Source organism: Hippoglossus stenolepis, chromosome 7 (assembly GCF_022539355.2).
Source record: "Hippoglossus stenolepis isolate QCI-W04-F060 chromosome 7, HSTE1.2, whole genome shotgun sequence".
Lineage (NCBI taxonomy): Eukaryota > Metazoa > Chordata > Actinopteri > Pleuronectiformes > Pleuronectidae > Hippoglossus > Hippoglossus stenolepis.
The window spans coordinates 15911900-15933953 of NC_061489.1; the positions used below are offsets into that span (position 1 = coordinate 15911900).

General features: G+C 42.2%; 2 protein-coding genes across 17 annotated transcripts in view; both read right to left on the reverse strand.

Moving 5' to 3' along the window:
- Positions 1-22054, reverse strand: part of LOC118111996 (protocadherin gamma-A4) — a 268356-nt gene that overhangs the window by 202577 nt on the left and 43725 nt on the right. Inside the window, exon 1 of one of the 16 annotated variants that reach the window (XM_035160941.2) lies at positions 17390-19965. The exons of 10 other annotated variants lie outside the window; for them this stretch is intronic. In XM_035160941.2, the coding sequence (XP_035016832.2) occupies positions 17390-19783 (2394 nt within the window). In that variant the 5' untranslated portion in view covers positions 19784-19965. Of the gene's footprint in view, positions 1-1096; positions 3626-6018; positions 8701-17389; positions 19966-22054 lie in introns of those variants that run through there. 5 more of the 16 variants (XM_035160922.2, XM_035160939.2, XM_035160921.2 and 2 more) reach the window with 5 other exon arrangements.
- LOC124852077 (protocadherin gamma-A11-like) lies at positions 9301-11835 on the reverse strand. Its single transcript, XM_047340551.1, has one exon. The coding sequence runs from the start codon at positions 11679-11681 to the stop codon at positions 9429-9431; it is 2253 nt and encodes a 750-aa protein (XP_047196507.1). The 5' UTR covers positions 11682-11835; the 3' UTR covers positions 9301-9428.

Genomic DNA, 22054 nt, shown 5'->3' on the forward strand with positions numbered 1-22054 from the left:
CCGTTGATCCACAATAGTACTATATGTATTCATGCATAATCCTCAAAGACAATAAGCACTAATGTGGAAAAAGCAGAATCCGTAAGATCTTCAACAGAATCAACAAAGGGAAAAGGAAAATTGCATGAACCACACGGGTAACGTATCTTTAAACACAAAAAAAGCAACATAAACGGGCTCCAAGCATAAAGAATCAAAGAACATATCATGATAACTTTTTGATGTGAGACTAAATAGATAAAGAAAACTCAACTCAATGTGTCCAAGTGAATTCTTAATCACCTGCAGACATACAAAACGACCAACGCAATACAATTATAGCAGGTAAAATAATGATAGCAAAAACTGAATGATGACATTTGCAGAACACTGAAGATGACTTTAGTGATATTGAGTGTGTTCCTATGAGAACCATCACCTTCTCTAAATGCATCAGGAAAGTTACAAGGATATTTCATCAGAGTTTGTTCAGCAAAAAGCCTTTGTCACAAAGTTACTGCGTCTGTCACCTGTTGTCAGGTTGGTGTCAATGTGATTCAACTCTTCAAAATTTCTGAAAGCATCAACTAAATCTGATGGACTTCTATTCAGAGCCTCATTGGAAAAACAAGTTAGTCAGTGAAACTAATCTGAAAGGTTGGAATGGTGGTAGAAAGTAAAAGACATGGGTTGCTTCTGAAAATACATCTCGAGTGCAAAAGTGAGGTTCAGCACCAAGGACAGAGACACACTGATGAGGACAGAGACACACTGATGGTTTGAGGTCAAGTGATACAGCTTTGGGGGAAAAGACAAAACAGTCTCTTGAATGACCCAAAAAATTGAAATACCTGCATACAAGAGTGGAGAAGAAGAGAAGTATGCTCCAAGAAGTTCAGGATGAGTGTATAGGAACAAATTATTACTTTAGAGAAAAGGTTGAATTATTCTAAAATTGATTGAATCTATAAAAATAATCTCCATACCACACGCGTTGTACATTGTGTATTTGCCATTTAAAAAGGCAAGACAGGCATGTACAAATTTCTCTGGGGGTTTTGTTGAATTGTTAAGATGCAAATTAATGTGTTGAGCGGAATATGACACCCGGTCTTACCTCAGGAGAAGAATCACAGTCTCCAAACGCATCAGCAAAGTCAGAAGGACTCTTCCTCAGAGTCTGGTCAGCAGGCAGAGTGTTGTCATTGTAAGACGTCACAAACTTAAAGTCACTGGTTCGAGAACCTGTTGTCAGGTAGGCGTCATAATTGTAAGTGCTGCGTAAAGTTCCTGTGCCGTCAACATCTGCGTAATTAGGAGGGAGATAAGCGCTGGGGATGGCGACAGCTCCGTCAAACAACAGTCTGGGCTTTCTCCTGCGACAAAACCTCACACCGAGGATGATGATGATGAAGGTCAGGAAAAAGGTGGAGACAGAGACCAACGCAATGATCAGGTAAGAGGTCAGTTTTGAATTCTTCTCATCATAAGAAATGTCCTTCAGCTCTGGCACCTCAGCCAAGTTATCAGAAATAAGTAAATACATGGAACAGGTGGCAGACAGAGAGGGCTGCCCGTTATCTTTCACCGCCACAATAAGATTCTGTTTCATGCTGTCAGATTCAGAAATGTCACGCTGTGTCCTGATCTCTCCGCTGTGGACACCAATAGTGAAAAGTCCCGGATCAGTGGATTTGACTATATGATAGGACAGCCAGGCGTTCTGTCCGGAGTCCGGGTCCACCGCGATCACTTTGGACACCAGAGAGCCTCCGTGTGCAGCTTTGGGGACCAGCTCGGTCATGAAGGAGTTGCCCTCCGGGGCTGGGTACAGTATCTGAGGAGAGTTGTCGTTCACATCCGATATGAAGACGCTGACGGTCACGTTGCTGCTGAGCGGAGGAGAACCGTTGTCTCTGGCCATCACGTGGACTTTAAAGCTCCTGAACTGTTCATAATCAAACGACCTCACAGCGTGGATCACCCCCGTGTCTCCGTTAACTGATAGATAGGAGGACACCGAGGCACCGTTCACCTCACCAGGTAACAGAGAATAAACCACTGTGCCGTTTTGTCTCCAGTCGGGGTCTCGAGCAGTAACGGAACATAAAGTGGAGCCAGGTTTGTTATTTTCAGTCACATATGCGCTGTAGGACTGTTCCTCAAACACAGGTGGGTTGTCGTTGATGTCAGCTACAGATAACTGAACAGTTTTAGAGGAGGACAGAGGTGGAGAGCCCTCGTCAGTGGCAGTGATTGTAATGTTGTAATCTGACACTAGTTCACGGTCCAGTTGTCCTGTGGTCACCAGAGAATAATAGTTTTTAATCGAAGGAACTAACTTAAAAGGGACATTTTGTTGAATGGAGCATCGAACCTGTCTGTTATTCTCAGAGTCTCTGTCCTGCACGTTAACGATGCCCACCTCTGTACCAGGGGACACGTTCTCAGGTATGGGGCTAGTCAGTGATTTCAGGGATATAACTGGGGCGTTGTCATTTATATCAGTAACTTCAATAATTAACGTTGCATATGACGCCAATCCCAGACCATCTTTGGCGCTGATCTGCATTTCATATGACGACTCTCTTTCATAATCAATAGCTCCAGCCACTGTTACTTCTCCAGTTTTAGGGTTTAGTAAGAAAACTTGGTTTTCATCTGAAACATGGTCGAATCCGTAACTGACTTCACCGTTCACTCCCTCGTCTGCATCAGTTGCAGTCACAGTTATAACAAGTGTATCCGCAGGAGAGTTTTCAGGTAAACTGGCTTTATAAACGGCCTGGCTAAACACTGGTAGATTATCATTAGCATCAAGTACAGTGACGTGTATTACTACAGTACCTGATCTCTGAGGAGAACCACCGTCAAACGCAGTAAGCAACAGCACAATCTCTTTTTTGTCCTCTCTGTCTAATTCTTTGTCTAAGACTAATTCACCATATTTTCTCCCACTGCCCTTTGACTTGACGTTTAATTTAAAGTGATCATTCTGCTGTAGTGAGTAGCCCTGAACAGCATTTTCTCCGATGTCTCCATCGTGCGCTTCGTCCAGTTGAAAACGCGCACCCTTGTCTTCCGATTCGTGAATTTCAATCTTAAGTGAATCCTCCTTAAACTGCGGTGAATTATCGTTAATATCCTGGACACGGATACTAATACGATGAAGCTCTAATGGATTTTCCAGCACAAGTTCCTGTTTCAGAACACACGATGCCTTTTTCGCACAAAGCCCTTCTCTGTCGATCCTTTCCTGTACGACCAAGTCTCCGGTCTTCAGATCTACACTGCAGTACTTAACACCGTTGTCCTCGGTATCAATCCGGGCTTTGCGAGCGGACAGTCTGCCCAAATCAAGCCCCAGATCCTTTGCAATATTCCCGATTACAGATCCACGTTTCATCTCTTCCGGAACAGAGTAGCTCACGTCTCCATTGACGGGGAGGACAGCAAGAAAAATGAAAGCCAGGCCGTGCAGCGAGAATCTACAGCATTCCATTGTTATTGCGAGGAAAAGCAAATATTCCTTAAAACAATTCCCAAGTTGGTAAAAATATATCAACGACGAATCTGTGATTTATCGTAATAAACCAAAAAGACGTCACAATCCAGTCATACACGCAGCTGTACTTGTGAATTGCGGCACAAAAGCAGAAGGAGGCTTCAAATTCGATGACACTGAAGGGTGGAGAATCACTACTTGTTTTCTGGTGCACACTGACACCATGAGCATTTTTCAAGTATAACAAAACGTTTTCTGTGCTTTAAAAAAAAAAAACGACCCTTTCCCAGACATCCTTTTTAAATCAAAACAATAAAATGTATATTCTAACTGGCCCTTGATGCATAAAAAGCAAATTAAGCATGAAAAAGCTGTAATTGTGTCTCAAGAAGGGTCTAATTTGTAGATTCACGATATGAAAAACTGAACAACCTATAATTTATCTGAAGACACACTGGGACATCTATTTGGTTTTATATTAAAAGTGCAGGATAACTAGTATCCAAAAATCCCTCCTTGATAAAATGGTGGAGATTGCTTCCTAAACATTCACTTTCTTCAAATTCCTGGTGAAGAGTAGATCAAGTAAAAATGAGGTAACTTGGTATATTTATCATTTTGCTCAAATCATATGACTAAACATCTTCAACTTCCTAATTTTGCAGATGTTGAACATGTTGGAATATGTTACTGCACTTTAACCAAGATGAACCTTCAGGATGATGTGTTGACTGTTGTAGATATAAATGTAACTGCTGTGTGCTTATGAACATACCATCAACAGTTTGAAACTTAAAGTAATGCACTGCAATCAAAGACAAATTGATTTGGAGTAATCACACTCCAGCAAGAGCGATGGCAAGTCTCGAGAGATCAGATTTTTTGCATCTGTGTTTGAATATCCAGTATTGAGAAATAAAAACATTATAAGGAAAGACATATACATTGTTAAATATTGAGTGTGCTCTATGCAAGTTATTATTCAGTTGTGAAATTTAGCAAATATTAAAACAAACTGATAGATAAACAGCTGTAAACAGTTGTGGTTAGGGTGAAGAATATGGATAAATGTAAGTTGTGAAGTTCCAACCTTAGAAATTCACCAGATACAACACAATTCGCACTTCCAGTTAAAACTACTATTGTGGCAAGTTGCTCAACCAACATTTGATTGTGACATATTGCAGCTGATAACCATTCATTTGCTTAAACCTTTAAAGTATTTGTAATTGTACTATTTGCACCTGCAAACAATCTATAGCATCTAACAAAGAAACAAAGACGAGAACAGATAAATGCATTTAAAAACTTTAGCACTGCATATTAATTTAAGGCTGGACACTGTATTTTTCACAAATGAATGTCTATATTTGTAGATATGGAGGGCCAACTTAAGAAAGGGAGACCATAATCAAGCCAAGGACAAATTCACAGGTTCCATGTTCCGACTGTTCACACTGCTCCAATACTTCATCTATGTCTAATCACTGTTTATCTAAAGGAGGCTGTATTCATAAGAAAACCTTTAAGCAACTAAACACTAATTGAAAAAAGCAGTGTCACTGAGATGTCCAAGAAAGGAATCAACGAACGGGAAAAGGAAGAAAGCGTGATCCACAAGGGTAACAGATCTCTAAATCACCCAAAATGCAACATAAACCAGCTCCAAGCACAAAAAACAATGAAAATATTTTAAAAAAATTGTCATATGAGAATAAATTTAAAAAAGGAATCTACACTCGGAATGTACCTTTGTTAATTCCAAATGACCCCTCAGACATTAAACTACCAATGCAGTAAAACCATGGTACAATCTAAAATAGCCAAAGCAAAATGAGAATGTCTTCTGCAGAACACTGAAGATGAATTTAGAGATATTTAATGTGTCCCTAGGTTGGGGGGGAAAATTATAATCTCCAAATGCATCAGCATAATGGAACATTTCGTCAGAATCAGAATGTGGTCAGCCGACGGAGCATTGTTTGTCATATCAATGTCATAAAGTTACTGACTCACTAAAGTTACTTTTGTTTAGTCTCGTCGGTAAGACAAGTTGGCAAATGGACCAGTGATCTAAAATGTTTGAACAAAAGAAAGAAAAGGAACAAGGGGGTTGGGTCTAAAACATCTCAAGTGCAAAGGTGATGTTCAGCACCAAGGACAGAGATACAGCAATGCATTGAGATCAAGTGAAACAGATTTTTCAAAAAGATCAGGAAAAAAGTACTTTGAATGACCAAAACTTTGAATATCTGAATAACACAATGGAAACATCTTCTCTGAACTCTTGAAAGATACCACAAGAACTCAACCTGAAATAAGAAGAGAAGTATACTCCATGAGTATTGGAACAAATTACTTTAGAATAAAGGTCGGCTTGACGTCTTCTTTGCACCCGTGCTACACATTGTGAATCTGTCATTTAAAAAAAAGACAAGGCAACACAGGCAAGTACATGTTTTTCTAAGGGGTTTAGGTGAATTGTTCAAATGCAAATTCTAATATTCTGAGTAATATGTGACACCTGTTCCTACCTCAGGAGAAGAATCACAGTCTCCAAAGGCATCTGCAAAGTCAGAAGGACTCTTCCTCAGAGTCTGGTCAGCAGTCAGTGTGTTGTCATTGTAAGATGTGACAAATTTAAAGTCACTGGTTCTGGAACCTGTTGTCAAATATGCGTCATAATTGTAAGTGCTGCGTAAAGTTCCTGTAGCATCAACATCTGCGTAATTAGGAGGGAGATAAGCGCTGGGGATGGCGACAGCTCCGTCAAACAACAGTCTGGGCTTTCTCCTGCGACAAAACCTCACACCCAGGATGATGATGATGAAGGTCAGGAAAAATGTGGAGACAGAGACCAGCGCGATGATCAGGTAAGAGGTCAGTTTTGAATTCTTCTCATCATAAGAAATGTCCTTCAGCTCTGGCACCTCAGCCAAGTTATCAGAAATAAGTAAATACATGGAACAGGTGGTAGACAGAGAGGGCTGTCCGTTATCTTTCACCGCCACAATAAGGTTCTGTTTCATGCTGTCAGATTCAGAAATGTCCCGCTGTGTCCTGATCTCTCCGCTGTGGACACCAATAGTGAAAAGTCCCGGATCAGTGGATTTAACTATATGATAGGACAGCCAGGCGTTCTGTCCGGAGTCCGCGTCCACCGCGATCACTTTGGACACCAGAGAGCCTCCGTGTGCAGCTTTGGGGACCAGCTCGGTCATGAAGGAGTTGCCCTCCGGGGCGGGGTACAGTATCTGAGGAGAGTTGTCATTCACATCCGATATGAAGACGCTGACGGTCACGTTGCTGCTGAGCGGAGGAGAACCGTTGTCTCTGGCCATCACGTGGACTTTAAAGCTCCTAAACTGTTCATAATCAAACGACCTCACAGCATGGATCACCCCCGTGTCTCCGTTAACTGATAGATAGGAGGACACCGAGACACCGTTCACCTCGCCAGGTAACAGAGAATAAACCACTGTACCGTTTTGTCTCCAGTCGGGGTCTTGAGCAGTAACGGAACATAAAGTGGAGCCAGGTTTGTTATTTTCAGTCACATATGCGCTGTAGGACTGTTCCTCAAACACAGGGGGGTTGTCGTTGATGTCAGCTACAGATAACTGAACAGTTTTAGAGGAGGACAGAGGTGGAGAGCCCTCGTCAGTGGCAGTGATTGTAATGTTGTAATCTGACACTAGTTCACGGTCCAGTTGTCCTGTGGTCACCAGAGAATAATAGTTTTTAATCGAAGGAACTAACTTAAAAGGGACATTTTGCTGAATGGAGCAGCGAACCTGTCTGTTATTCTCAGAGTCTCTGTCCTGCACGTTAACGATGCCCACCTCTGAACCAGGTGACACGTTCTCAGGTATGGGGTTAGTCAGGGATTTTAGATATATAATTGGAGCATTGTCATTTATATCAGTAAGTTCAATAATTAAGTTTGCATATGAAGCCAATCCCAGACCATCTTTCGCGCTGATCTGCATTTCATATAAAGAAGCTTTCTCGTAATCAACAGCTTCAGCTACCCTCACCTCTCCAGTTTTAGGGTTTAAAGAAAACACGTTGCTATTTTCACCTGTAACGAGATTAAAACCATAAGTGACTTCCCCATACATTCCCTCGTCTGCATCAGTTGCACTCACTTTGATCACCAATGTATCCAGAGGAGAGTTTTCGGGCAGACTAGCTTTATAAACGGCCTGGTTAAACACCGGTACATTATCATTAGCATCCAGCACAGTGACGTGTATTACTACAGTACCTGATTTCTGAGGAGAGCCACCATCAAATGCAGTAAGCAACAGCACAATCTCTTTATTATCCTCTCTGTCCAGTTCTTTGTCTAAGACTAATTCACAATATTTGCGGCCGCCATCTTTCGTGTCAACATTTAATTTGAAATGCTCGTTCTCCTGCAGTGAGTAGCCCTGAACAGCATATTCTCCTATGTCTGCATCGTGCGCCTCATCCAGTTGAAAACGTGCCCCCTTAACAGCCGATTCCTGAATTTCAATCTTAAGTGAATCCTCCTTAAACTGCGGTGAATTGTCGTTAATATCCTGAACACGGATACTAATACGATGCAGCTCTAATGGATTTTCCAGCACAAGTTCCTGTTTCAGAACACACGATGCCTTTTTCGCACAAAGCCCTTCTCTGTCGATCCTTTCCTGTACGACCAAGTCTCCGTTGTTGAGGTTGACGCTGCAGTACTGAATGTTGTTGTCCTCGGTATCAATCCGGGCTTTGCGAGCGGACAGACCGCGTAAATCCAGTCCAAGATCCTTTGCAATATTGCTGATCACAGATCCACGTTTCATCTCCTCTGCAACAGAATAGCTCACGTCTCCACTGACAGGGTGGAAGGCAAAAAACATGAAAGCAAGGCCGCAGCTGCAAATCGCAAATCTGCTCACTTCCATAGCTGCGGCAGGAAGGGAGAAAAAATGGCGAATAATTGACGTAGCCTCAAATACGTTTTAGTAATCCATTCGCTATTTATTCGGAAATTCCAATTTCATCACACTACCGTCCTTCTTCCAAACGGGTTCAGCGTAGAACCACTATATGGAGAACTGCCTTTATATTTGTCTACATGAATGGGTGGGGAGTAGACGTGCATTCACGTTTATTAGTGCACACTGACACCTTGAGTACTTTTTGAGACATAGCACTGACGAGTATTTTTCTTTTTTTTCTTTTAAAGCGTGTATACCAGATATATTTACGGGGATAAGCATGACTCCCTAATATGTAAACACGTTTTGGATTGCAATACAATGAAAATGAACCGAGATATAATTATTCTATTTCTAAGGGTTATGCTGAAACATGTACCAAAAAAATTATAATAAGTAAGAAATGCAAGGGGGAAAGAAATCTAAAAAAGAGATGAGAGCTATATAAAAGATGACAACTCGACTTTGTGGCTATATATGCCATATTAATTAACACGGAAAATACATGTTTACAACCTCTAATCATGAAGCTGGATACAAAACTGTGTTCAGCACCATGGACAGAGAAAAGAGGAGCAGCGTTTAAATTGTTCACCGATTTACAACAATTGTTCGAATGAGTAGAAACAACTAAAACACAGAGAGGGAAATGATGACCATGTCTGTGTGTGTGTTTGTGTGTGTGTGCATTGTGTGAGAGTGTTCATGTATGTATTGAAAACAATAGATACGATTTAAAAGTAAAAATACTTTGAAACACAAAATGAAATGTTCATTGTTGATGTTAAAAATTTATATTTGTATTTTAAGCGTATTTTACTGACTGTATTTAAGATGTTTCCCTACCTCGGGCGAATCATCACAGTCTCCAAACGCGTCAGCAAAGTCAGAAGGACTTTTCCTCAGAGTCTGGTCAGCAGGCAGTGTGTTGTCATTGTAAGATGTCACGAACTTAAAGTCACTGGTTCGAGAACCTGTTGTCAGGTAGGCGTCATAGTTGTAAGTGCTGCGTAAAGTTCCTGTAGCATCAACATCTGCGTAATTAGGAGGGAGATAAGCGCTGGGGATGGCGACAGCTCCATCAAATAACAGTCTGGGCTTTCTCCTGCGACAAAACCTCCACCGAGGATGATGATGATGAAGGTCAGGAAAAAGGTAGAGACAGAGACCAGCGCGATGATTAGGTAAGAGGTCAGTTTTGAATTCTTCTCATCATAAGAAATGTCCTTCAGCTCTGGCACCTCAGCCAAGTTATCAGAAATAAGTAAATACATGGAACAGGTGGCAGACAGAGAGGGCTGTCCGTTATCTTTCACCGACACAATAAGGTTCTGTTTCATGCTGTCAGATTCAGAAATGTCCCGCTGTGTCCTGATCTCTCCGCTGTGGACACCAATAGTGAAAAGTCCCGGATCAGTGGATTTGACTATATGATAGGACAGCCAGGCGTTCTGTCCGGAGTCCGCGTCCACCGCGATCACTTTGGACACCAGAGAGCCTCCGTGTGCAGCTTTGGGGACCAGCTCGGTCATGAAGGAGTTGCCCTCCGGGGCGGGGTACAGTATCTGAGGAGAGTTGTCGTTCACATCCGATATGAAGACGCTGACGGTCACGTTGCTGCTGAGCGGAGGAGAACCGTTGTCTCTGGCCATCACGTGGACTTTAAAGCTCCTGAACTGTTCATAATCAAACGACCTCACAGCGTGGATCACCCCCGTGTCTCCGTTAACTGATAGATAGGAGGACACCTGGGCACCGTTCACCTCACCAGGTAACAGAGAATAAACCACTGTACCGTTTTGTCTCCAGTCGGGGTCTCGAGCAGTAACGGAACATAAAGTGGAGCCAGGTTTGTTATTTTCAGTCACATATGCGCTGTAGGACTGTTCCTCAAACACAGGTGGGTTGTCGTTGATGTCAGCTACAGATAACTGAACAGTTTTAGAGGAGGACAGAGGTGGAGAGCCCTCGTCAGTGGCAGTGATTGTAATGTTGTAATCTGACACTAGTTCACGGTCCAGTTGTCCTGTGGTCACCAGAGAATAATAGTTTTTAATCGAAGGAACTAACTTAAAAGGGACATTTTGTTGAATGGAGCAGCGAACCTGTCTGTTATTCTCAGAGTCTCTGTCCTGCACGTTAATGATGCCCACCTCTGTACCAGGTGACACGTTCTCAGGTATGGGGTTAGTCAACGATTTCAGGGATATAACTGGGGCGTTGTCATTTATATCATTAACTTCAATTATTAACGTTACATAAGAAACTAATCCCAGACCATCTTTGGCGCTGATCTGCATTTCATATGATGACACTTTCTCATAATCAATAGCTCCAGCTACTCTCACCTCTCCAGTTTTGGGGTTTAAAGAGAACACGTTGCTATTTTCATCTGAAACATGATCGAATGCATACGTGACTTCACTATTCAAACCATCGTCAGCGTCAGTTGCACTTATGGTGGTAACAAGTGTATCCAGAGGAGAATTTTCAGGCAGACTGGCTTTATAAACGGCCTGACTAAACACTGGCACATTATCATTAGCATCCAGCACAGTGACCTGTATTACTACAGTACCTGATCTCTGAGGAGAGCCACCATCAAATGCAGAAAGCAACAGCATAAGCTCTTCTTTTTCCTCTCTGTCCAATTCTTTGTCTAAGACCAATTCACAGTATTTTCGTCCCCCTGCTTTCGTGTTAACATTTAATTTAAAATGTTCGTTCTGCTGAAGTGAGTAACCTTGAACAGCATTTTCCCCAATGTCTCCATCGTGCGCTTCTCCTAAAAGAAAATGTGCACCTTTGTCTGCCGATTCCCTAATTTCAATCTTAAGTGAATCCTCCTTAAACTGCGGTGAATTGTCGTTAATATCCTGGACACGGATACTAATACGATGAAGCTCTAATGGATTTTCCAGAACAAGTTCCTGTTTCAGAACACACGATGCCTTTTTCGCACAGAGCCCTTCTCTGTCGATCCTTTCCTGTACGACCAAGTCTCCGGTCTTCAGATCTACACTGCAGTACTTAACACCGTTGTCCTCGGTATCAATCCGGGCTTTGCGAGCGGACAGTCTGCCCAAATCAAGCCCCAGATCCTTTGCAATATTTCCGATTACAGATCCACGTTTCATCTCTTCCGGGACAGAGTAGCTCACGTCTCCATTGACGGGGAGGACGGCAAGAAAAATGAAAGCCAGGCCGTGCAGCGAGAATCTAAAGCATCCCATTGTTATTGCGAGGAAAAGCAAATATTCCTTAAAACAATTCCCAAGAACGTTAATATATATCAACGACGCATCTGTGATTTCTCGAAATAAACCAAAAAGACGTTACAATCCAGTCAAACACGCATCTGTGCTTGTGAATTGCGGCACAAAAGCAGAATGAGGCTTCAAATTCGATGACACTGAAGGGTGGACAATCACTACTGGTTGACTGGTGCACACTGACACCATGAGCATAAGTTAGGTATAACATATCTGTGTATTTTAAAATATTCAACTCTTCCGTGACTGGATTTTAATAAAAACAAGAAAATGACTGTTCTAATTGGCGCATGTTTAATATGGAAAAAGCTAAATAAACAGTAAGTTGCTGTAACCGTTCCTCTGCGACACTCCAAGTTTAAAAACTATAATTTGAAAAAGCGAAGAACCTATCATTTGTATGACGACAAAAGGGGAATGCTTATTCCTTTTTAACTTAAACCTGTAGAATTCCGAAGAAAAATGTCTTAACGCTTTGTGAAATTTAGTACTGCACATTAACCTTTGAGGCTGAACCTCCAGGACAATCTGTTGACTGTTATACATGTAATCTGAACTGTTGTGTGCTTTCAAATATTCCTTAAACAGTTTTAAAATCAAATCAATGCAATCCAGTAATTTAGAACAACGCACTGTATTTCTTACAATGTTCAAACTTCTACACAAGGACCAACTTAGGAAAGAGAGACAAGTAACAAACCAGGACAAACTCACACTTCATGTTCAAGTTGTTCATACAGCTTCAATATTAAACATCAAATGACCGTTGATACAAAAATACTCAAAGTAAATAAGCAATAATGGGAAAAATCCGAATCGCTGAGATCTTCAAGAGAATCAGGAAAGGGTTAAAGGAAAATTGCAAGAACCACATGGGTTACGTATCTCTAAACACACAAAAATGCAACAAAAAACAGCTCCAAGCACAAAATAACAAAGAACGTATCTTGAAAAGTTTTTCATGTGAGACTAAATTAAAAAAAAAACTAAACTCAATGTGTCACGTGAATTCTAAATCACCTGCATAAAAGCCAAACTAGCAATACAGTAAAAGGATACCAGGTAGAGTTATCTAAGCAAAAACGAAAGAATGCCTTTTGCAGAACACTGAAGACGACTTTAGTGATATTGAGTGTGTCCCTATGAGAACCATCGACTTCTCTAAATGCATGAGGAAAGTTACAAGGACATTTCATCATTATGGTCAGCACACAGTGTTGTTTGGCATAAATTTACGGCATCTGGAACCTGTTGTCAAGTTGGTCTCAATGATATTCAACACTTCAAAATTCCAGAAAGCATCAACTAATTCTACTGGACTTTTATTCAGAGCCTCATTGGCAAAACAAGTTAGTTAGTGAAACTAATCTGAAATGTTTGAAAATGCATCTCAAGTGCAAAAGTGAGGTTCAGCACCAAGGACAGAGACACACAGAAACTTTGTGGTCAAGTGATACAGCTTTAATGGGGGACAAGATTTTACTGTCTCTTGAATGACCACAAATTGAAATACCTGCATACAAGAGTGGATAACTCTTCTCTGAACTATTACCAGAATAGTCAACCTTAACTGAGAAGAGAAGTATGCTCCAATAAGTTCAGGATGAGCGTAAAGGAACAAAGGACTTCAGAGTAAAAGTTGAATATTTCTAAAATGGATTGAATCTATAGAAATAATCTTCATAGCACACGCATTGTACATTGTTAATTTGCCATTTAAAAAGGCAAGACAGGCATGTTTAAATTTCTCTGGGGGTTTTGTTGAATTGTTAAGATGCAAATTGATGTGTTGAGCGGAATATGACACCCGGTCTTACCTCAGGAGAAGAATCACAGTCTCCAAAGGCATCAGCAAAGTCAGAAGGACTTTTCCTCAGAGTCTGGTCAGCAGGCAGAGTGTTGTCATTGTAAGATGTCACGAACTTAAAGTCACTGGTTCTGGAACCTGTTGTCAGGTAGGCGTCATAATTGTAAGTGCTGCGTAAAGTTCCTGTGCCGTCAACATCTGCGTAATTAGGAGGGAGATAAGCGCTGGGGATGGCGACAGCTCCATCAAACAACAGTCTGGGTTTTCTCCTGCGACAAAACCTCACACCCAGGATGATGATGATGAAGGTCAGGAAAAAGGTGGAGACAGAGACCAAAGCGATGATAAGGTAAGAGGTCAGTTTTGAATTCTTCTCATCATAAGAAATGTCCTTCAGCTCTGGCACCTCAGCCAAGTTATCAGAAATAAGTAAATACATGGAGCAGGTGGCAGACAGAGAGGGCTGTCCGTTATCTTTCACTGCCACAATGAGGTTCTGTTTCATGATGTCTGATACAGAAATGTCCCGCTGTGTCCTGATCTCTCCGCTGTGGACACCAATAGTGAAAAGTCCCGGATCAGTGGATTTGACTATATGATAGGACAGCCAGGCGTTCTGTCCGGAGTCCGCGTCCACCGCGATCACTTTGGACACCAGAGAGCCTCCGTGTGCAGCTTTGGGGACCAGCTCGGTCATGAAGGAGTTGCCCTCCGGGGCGGGGTACAGTATCTGAGGAGAGTTGTCGTTCACATCCGATATGAAGACGCTCACGGTCACGTTGCTGCTGAGCGGAGGAGAACCGTTGTCTCTGGCCATCACGTGGACTTTAAAGCTCCTGAACTGTTCATAATCAAACGACCTCACAGCGTGGATCACCCCCGTGTCTCCGTTAACTGATAGATAGGAGGACACCTGGGCACCGTTCACCTCACCTGGTAACAGGGAATAAATCACTGTACCGTTTTGTCTCCAGTCGGGGTCTCGAGCAGTAACGGAACATAAAGTGGAGCCAGGTTTGTTATTTTCGGTCACATATGCGCTGTAGGACTGTTCCTCAAACACAGGTGGGTTGTCGTTGATGTCAGCTACAGATAACTGAACAGTTTTAGAGGAGGACAGAGGTGGAGAGCCCTCGTCAGTGGCAGTTATTGTAATGTTGTAATCTGACACTAGTTCACGGTCCAGTTGTCCTGTGGTCACCAGAGAATAATAGTTTTTAATCGAAGGAACTAACTTAAAAGGGACATTTTGTTGAATGGAGCAGCGAACCTGTCTGTTATTCTCAGAATCTCTGTCCTGCACGTTAACGATGCCCACCTCTGAACCAGGAGACACGTTCTCAGGTATGGGGTTAGTCAGTGACTTTAGATAAATCACTGGAGCATTGTCATTCACATCAGTAATATCAATAATCACTTTTGCTTCTGAAGACAACCCATAACCATCTTTAGCCTCGACAAACACTTCATATTTGGATCCGTCTTCATAATCTATCTCGCCTGTCACACTGATTTCTCCCGTTTTCTCATCCAGTGAAAACATCTTTTTTGATTTATCAGAGAGTCGGCTAAATTCATATGTAACCTCTCCATTGACACCTTCGTCTGCGTCTGATGCACTTACGGTGATAATTTTGGTTTTCAGATGCGAGTTTTCTGGTAATGCGGCTGTATAAACGGCCTCAGTAAACACCGGGGCGTTATCATTAGCATCTAGTACAATGACGTGTATCGCTACAGTCCCGGATCTCTGAGGAGAGCCACCATCCACAGCCGTGAGCAATACTTTCATTTCCTGCTGCTCCTCTCGGTCTAGATCCTTATTTAAAACCAATTCACCATATTTACTGCCTGCACTTGTCGTCTGAATACTAAACACAAAGTGAGGGTTTTGTTCCAAGATGTAGCTTTCAACTGAATTCTTGCCTATGTCTGCATCGTGAGCTGCGTTAATGCGATACTTAGCTCCCCTGGCAGCTGACTCGGTTATTTCCAGCTTTACTGTATCCTTCGGGAAAATTGGTGCATTGTCGTTCACGTCCTGCACCTGCAGAGACAACCGGTGTAACTCCAAAGGATTCTCCAATAGCAAGTCGAATTTCAGAACGCACGAAGGCTTTTCTCCACAATGCTCCTCTCTGTCTATTCTTTCCGCAACCAATAAATCCCCGCTTCGAAGATTAATTCCACAATACTCTCTTTCGTTTCCTCCATGTCAACACGAGCTTTGAGGCAGACAGTCTTCCACTTCCAGTCCGAGATCCTTAGCGATATTCCCAATAACAGATCCGCGCTTCAGCTCTTCCTGTACCGAATAGCTCAGGTCTCCGTGTGCGTACTGCACCATAACAAAAAAACAAAGCCGCAGCTTTGAATAATGCACCGTTTGTGTATCATCTTAAATGGCACAACGCGAAATAGAACTGTATAGATTAATCACTAAAAACACGCTATTCAGTCACTGTATCTGCCTGTCGAGCAGTTGTCGTCTTTGTTGAAGGCTGTGAGGAACACACGGATGGTCGATCCCTATAATGGGTGGTGTGCAAAGCAGGCTAAATATTCGACTCCATTGGTCTATAGTGACACCGTGAGTACAGAGGAAATATTACAGTATAACAAAAGTGATTCAACTTTTTAAATCACATCGTTTGGTCTTAAAGTTCGACTAAAGGTTTATATCATGAGGTAAAGAGGAAAGTAATCAGTCACTTTAAAGTGTTTTCCGTATGGAAGTAAGGTGAGATACTTGTTCACTAAATATCTTGACACAATATTGTGTCTCCTATCGAAGTGAACCACCAATAGCAGTTCATAGTGACACCAGTTACAAAACATTCCCTGAATGTGAGGTAATGTTCGATCAAAGAAAGTGTCCTTTAGGGTTTAGAGCTGAACAGATCAAGAGCGCTTAGAAACTCGTCACCAATTCAGTAAACTTTCTTACTCTCTCTTAAACACATCCTGGTCATTTTGACTGGGAACATGCAAAAGTCTGCCTCCAGTTTCATTCCAAAATAAATTACATCATGAAACACAATCTAAACAAAGGTACAACTTGTGTAAACACAGCAGAGAAGAACTGCAGGATGTATTTCATATTGCACGGTTGGAGAAAAAAATCAGTTTTTGACTTTAAATTCGATTTGTAATTGAATACATAAGAGGATGCAACAATAGGGGCGTTAAAATCAACATGAAATACTTTTGTTATGGATTCATGAAATGTTTCACAACAAAATGCTGCATTAACAATAAACGGCTTACAAACATTTCAATGCTATTTCCATGTTGTTGTTTTTATATTATAATTTTTTGTTCAAAGGGGAGTAGCCTTTAATTGCATTAAACAACACTTATGTTAATTGTGATATAATACCCAGGTGGGCCAAGAAAAGATATTGGAGGACTAAAGAGTGACCCAAGATGATTGAGAGTTGGTAATATAGAAGAAATGGGTAGTAGCTCCAGGGTATTCACAACAGTAACTCAAAGGTTCAGCACCACGGACAGAGACACAACGCACAAGTTGCATCTACTCAAGAGACAAAATAAGTACGTGATTGAACGGGAAATCTCGTATTGGGGAAAATAGGTACAAAAAAGAAAAGTCCATCAAACGTTCCTGATGTAGAACCCCTGAACAATAGCCATAAAATAAATCTGAGAAGAAAACCAAAACACCATGCTTATTTCAGGCATTCCAGAACCAATTCAAATAATGAAAAATACGTTGTATGGATTTTTGAGACAAATTGTGTCGTGCCTTACATTGGTTCAATTGTTCAGTATATAGATAGAGAAAGAAAGACAACTTTAAAGTACAGATAGAAGTCGAAAGATGGATAACGACTGTCCCTACCTCAGGAGAAGAATCACAGTCTCCAAAAGCATCTGCAAAGTCAGAAGGACTTTTCCTCAGGGTCTGGTCAGCAGGCAGTGTGTTGTCATTGTAAGATGTCACGAACTTAAAGTCACTGGTTCGAGAACCTGTTGTCAAGTAGGCGTCATAATTGTAAGTGCTGCGTAAAGTTCCTGTGCCGTCAACATCTGCGTAATTAGGAGGGAGATAAGCGCTGGGGATGGCGACAGCTCCGTCAAACAACAGTCTGGGCTTTCTCCTGCGACAAAACCTCACACCCAGGATGATGATGATGAAGGTCAGGAAAAAGGTGGAGACAGAGACCAGCGCTATAATCAGGTAGGAGGTCAGTTTAGAATTATTCTCATCATAAGAAATGTCCTTCAGCTCTGGCACCTCAGCCAAGTTATCAGAAATAAGTAAATACATGGAACAAGTGGCAGACAGAGAGGGCTGTCCGTTATCTTTCACCGCCACAATAAGGTTCTGTTTCATGCTGTCAGATTCAGAAATGTCCCGCTGTGTCCTGATCTCTCCGCTGTGGACACCAATAGTGAAAAGTCCCGGATCAGTGGATTTGACTATATGATAGGACAGCCAGGCGTTCTGTCCGGAGTCCGCGTCCACTGCGATCACTTTGGACACCAGAGAGCCTCCGTGTGCAGCTTTGGGGACTAGCTCGGTCATGAAGGAGTTGCCCTCCGGGGCGGGGTACAGTATCTGAGGAGAGTTGTCGTTCAAATCCGATATGAAGACGCTGACGGTCACGTTGCTGCTGAGCGGAGGAGAACCGTTGTCTCTGGCCATCACATGGACTTTAAAGCTCCTGAACTGTTCATAATCAAACGACCTCACAGCGTGGATCCCCCCCGTGTCTCCGTTAACTGATAGATAGGAGGACACCTGAGCACCATTCACCTCACCTGGTAACAGGGAATAAATCACTGTACCGTTCTGTCTCCAGTCTGGGTCTCGAGCAGTAACGGAACATAAAGTGGAGCCAGGTTTGTTATTTTCAGTCACATATGCGCTGTAGGACTGTTCCTCAAACACAGGTGGGTTGTCGTTGATGTCAGCTACAGATAACTGAACAGTTTTAGAGGAGGACAGAGGTGGAGAGCCCTCGTCAGTGGCAGTGATTGTAATGTTGTAATCTGACACTAGTTCACGGTCCAGTTGTCCTGTGGTCACCAGAGAATAATAGTTTTTAATCGAAGGAACTAACTTAAAAGGGACATTTTGCTGAATGGAGCAGCGAACCTGTCTGTTATTCTCAGAATCTCTGTCCTGCACGTTAATGATGCCCACTTCTGTACCAGGTGACGCGTTCTCAGGTATGGGGTTAGTCAGTGACTTTAGATAAATAACTGGAGCATTGTCATTCACATCAGTAATATCAATAATCACTTTTGCTTCTGAAGACAGCCCATAACCATCTTTAGCCTCGACAAACACTTCATATTTGGATCCGTCTTCATAATCTATCTCGCCTGTCACACTGATTTCTCCCGTTTTCTCATCCAGTGAAAACATCTTTTTTGATTTATCAGAGAGTCGGCTAAATTCATATGTAACCTCTCCATTGACACCTTCGTCTGCGTCTGATGCACTTACGGTGATAATTTTGGTTTTCAGATGCGAGTTTTCTGGTAATGCGGCTGTATATACGGCCTCAGTAAACACCGGGGCGTTATCATTAGCATCTAGTACAATGACGTGTATAGCTACAGTCCCGGATCTCTGAGGAGAGCCACCATCCACAGCCGTGAGCAATACTTTCATTTCCTGCTGCTCCTCTCGGTCTAGCTCCTTATTTAAAACCAATTCACCATATTTACTGCCTGCACTTGTCGTCTGAATACTAAACACAAAGTGAGGGTTTTGTTCCAAAATGTAGCTTTCAACTGAATTCTTGCCTATGTCTGCATCGTGAGCTGCGTTAATGCGATACTTAGCTCCTCTGACAGCTGACTCTTGTATTTCCAGCTTTACTGTATCCTTCGGGAAAATTGGTGCATTGTCGTTCACGTCCTGCACCTGCAGAGACAACCGGTGTAACTCCAAAGGATTCTCCAATAGCAAGTCGAATTTCAGAACGCACGAAGGCTTTTCTCCACAATGCTCCTCTCTGTCTATTCTTTCCGCAACCAATAAATCCCCGCTTCGAAGATTAATTCCACAATACTCTCTTTCGTTTCCCTCCATGTCAACACGAGCTTTGCGAGCAGACAGTCTTCCCACTTCCAGTCCGAGATCCTTAGCGATATTCCCAATAACAGATCCGCGCTTCAGCTCCTCCTGTACCGAATAGCTCAGGTCTCCGTGTGCGTACTGCACCATAACAAAGAAAAAGACAAAGCCGCAGCTTTGAATAATGCACCGTTTGTGCACCATCTTAAATGGCACAACGCGAAATAGAACTGTATAGTTCCAATCACTAAAAACACGCTATTCAGTCACTGTATCTGCCTGTCGAGCAGTTGTCGTCTTTGTTGAAGGCTGTGAAGAACACACGGATGGTCGATCCCTATAATGGGTGGTGTGCAAAGCAGGCTAAATATTCGACTCTATTGGTCTATAGTGACACCGTGAGTACAGAAGAAATATTACAGTATAACAAAAGTGATTCAAATTTTTAAATCACATCGTTTGGTCTGAAAGTTCGACTAAAGGTTTATATCATGAGGTAAAGAGGAAAGTAATCAGTCACTTTAAAGTGTTTTCCGTATGGAAGTAAGGTGAGATACTTGTTCACTAAATATCTTGACACAATATTGTGTCTCCTATCGAAGTGAACCACCAATGGCAGTTCATAGTGACACCAGTTACAAAACATTCCCTGAATGTGAAGTAATGTTCGATCAAAGAAAGTGTCCTTTTGGGTTTAAAGCTGAATAGATCAAAAGCGCTTAGAAACTCGTCTCCAATTCAATAAACCCTCTTACTCTCTCTTCAAAACATCCAGGTCATTTTGACTGGGAACATGCAAAAGTCTGCCTCCAGTTTCGTTCCAAAAGAAATTACACAATAAAACACAATCTAAACAAAGGCCCATCTTGCGTAAACACAGCAGAGAAGAACTGCAGGATGTATTTCATATTGGACGGGTGGAGAAAAATCTGTTTTTGATTTAAATTCAGTTTGCAATTGAAGACATAAGAGGATGCAACACTAGGGGCGTGAAAATCAACGTGAAATACTTTTGTTATGGATTCATGAAATGTTTCAGAACAAAATGCTGCATTAAAAATAAACGGCTTACACCCATTTCAATGCTATTTCCCTGTTGTTTTTTATATTATATTTTTGTATTCAAAGGAGAGTAACCTTTAACTGCATTAAACAACACTTATGTTGATTGTGATATAATACACAGGTGGGTCAAGAAAAGATATTGGAGGACTAAAGAGTGACGCAAGATGATTGAGAGGTGGGAATATAGAAGACATTGGTAGTAGCTGGAGTATACACAACATTAACTGCAAAGTTCAGGACCACGGACAGAGACACAACGCTCAGGCTGCGTCGACTCAGGAGACACAATAAATCACATCGATGATTGAACAGATAATCTCGTATTGGGGAAAAGAGGTAAAAAAAATATCAGCCCATCAAACGTTACTGAAGTAGAACCCCTGAACAATAGCTAGAAAATAAATCCGAGAAGATAACCAAAACACCATTGCTTATTTCAGGCATTTCAGAACTAATTCAAATAATGAAACATAAGTTGTATGGATTTTTGAGACAAATTGTGTCGTGCCTTACATTGTTTCAATTGTTCAGTATATAGATAGAGAAAGAAAGAAAACTGTAAAGTGCAGAGAGAAGTCGAAAGATGGATAACGACTGTCCCTACCTCAGGAGAAGAATCACAGTCTCCAAAAGCATCAGCAAAGTCAGAAGGACTTTTCCTCAGAGTCTGGTCAGCAGGCAGTGTGTTGTCGTTGTAAGATGTCACGAACTTAAAAAGTCTGCTGGTTAGAACCTGTTGTCAGGTAGGCGTCATAATTGTAAATTGCTGCGTAAAGTTCCTGTAGCATCAACATCTGCGTAATTAGGAGGAGATAGTGCTGGGGATGGCGACAGCTCCATCAAATAACAGTCTGGGCTTTCTCCTGCGACAAAACCTCACACCCAGGATGATGATGATGAAGGTCAGGAAAAGGTGGAACAGGGCTAAAGCATTGAAGTGAGGTAAGAGGTCAGTTTTGAATTCTTCTCATCATAAGAAATATCCTTCAGCTCTGGCACCTCGGCCAAGTTATCAGAAATAAGTAAATACATGGAACGGGTGGCGGACAGAGGGCTGTCCGTTATCTCACCGCCACAATAAGGTTCTGTTTCATGCTGTCAGACTCAGAAATATCCCGCTGTGTCCTGATCTCTCCGCTGTGGACACCGATAGTGAAAAGTCCCGGATCAGTGGATTTGACTATATGATAGGACAGCCAGGCGTTCGCCGGAGTCCGCGTCCCACCGCGATCACTTTGGACACCAGAGAGCCTCCGTGTGCGGTGGGGACCAGCTCGGTCATGAAAGAGTTGCCACTCCGGGGCAGCGCAGTATCTGAGGAGAGTTGTCGTTCCTTGATATGAGACGCGGCGGTCACGTTGCTGCTGAGCGGAGGAGAACCGTTGTCTCTGGCCATCACGTGGACTTTAA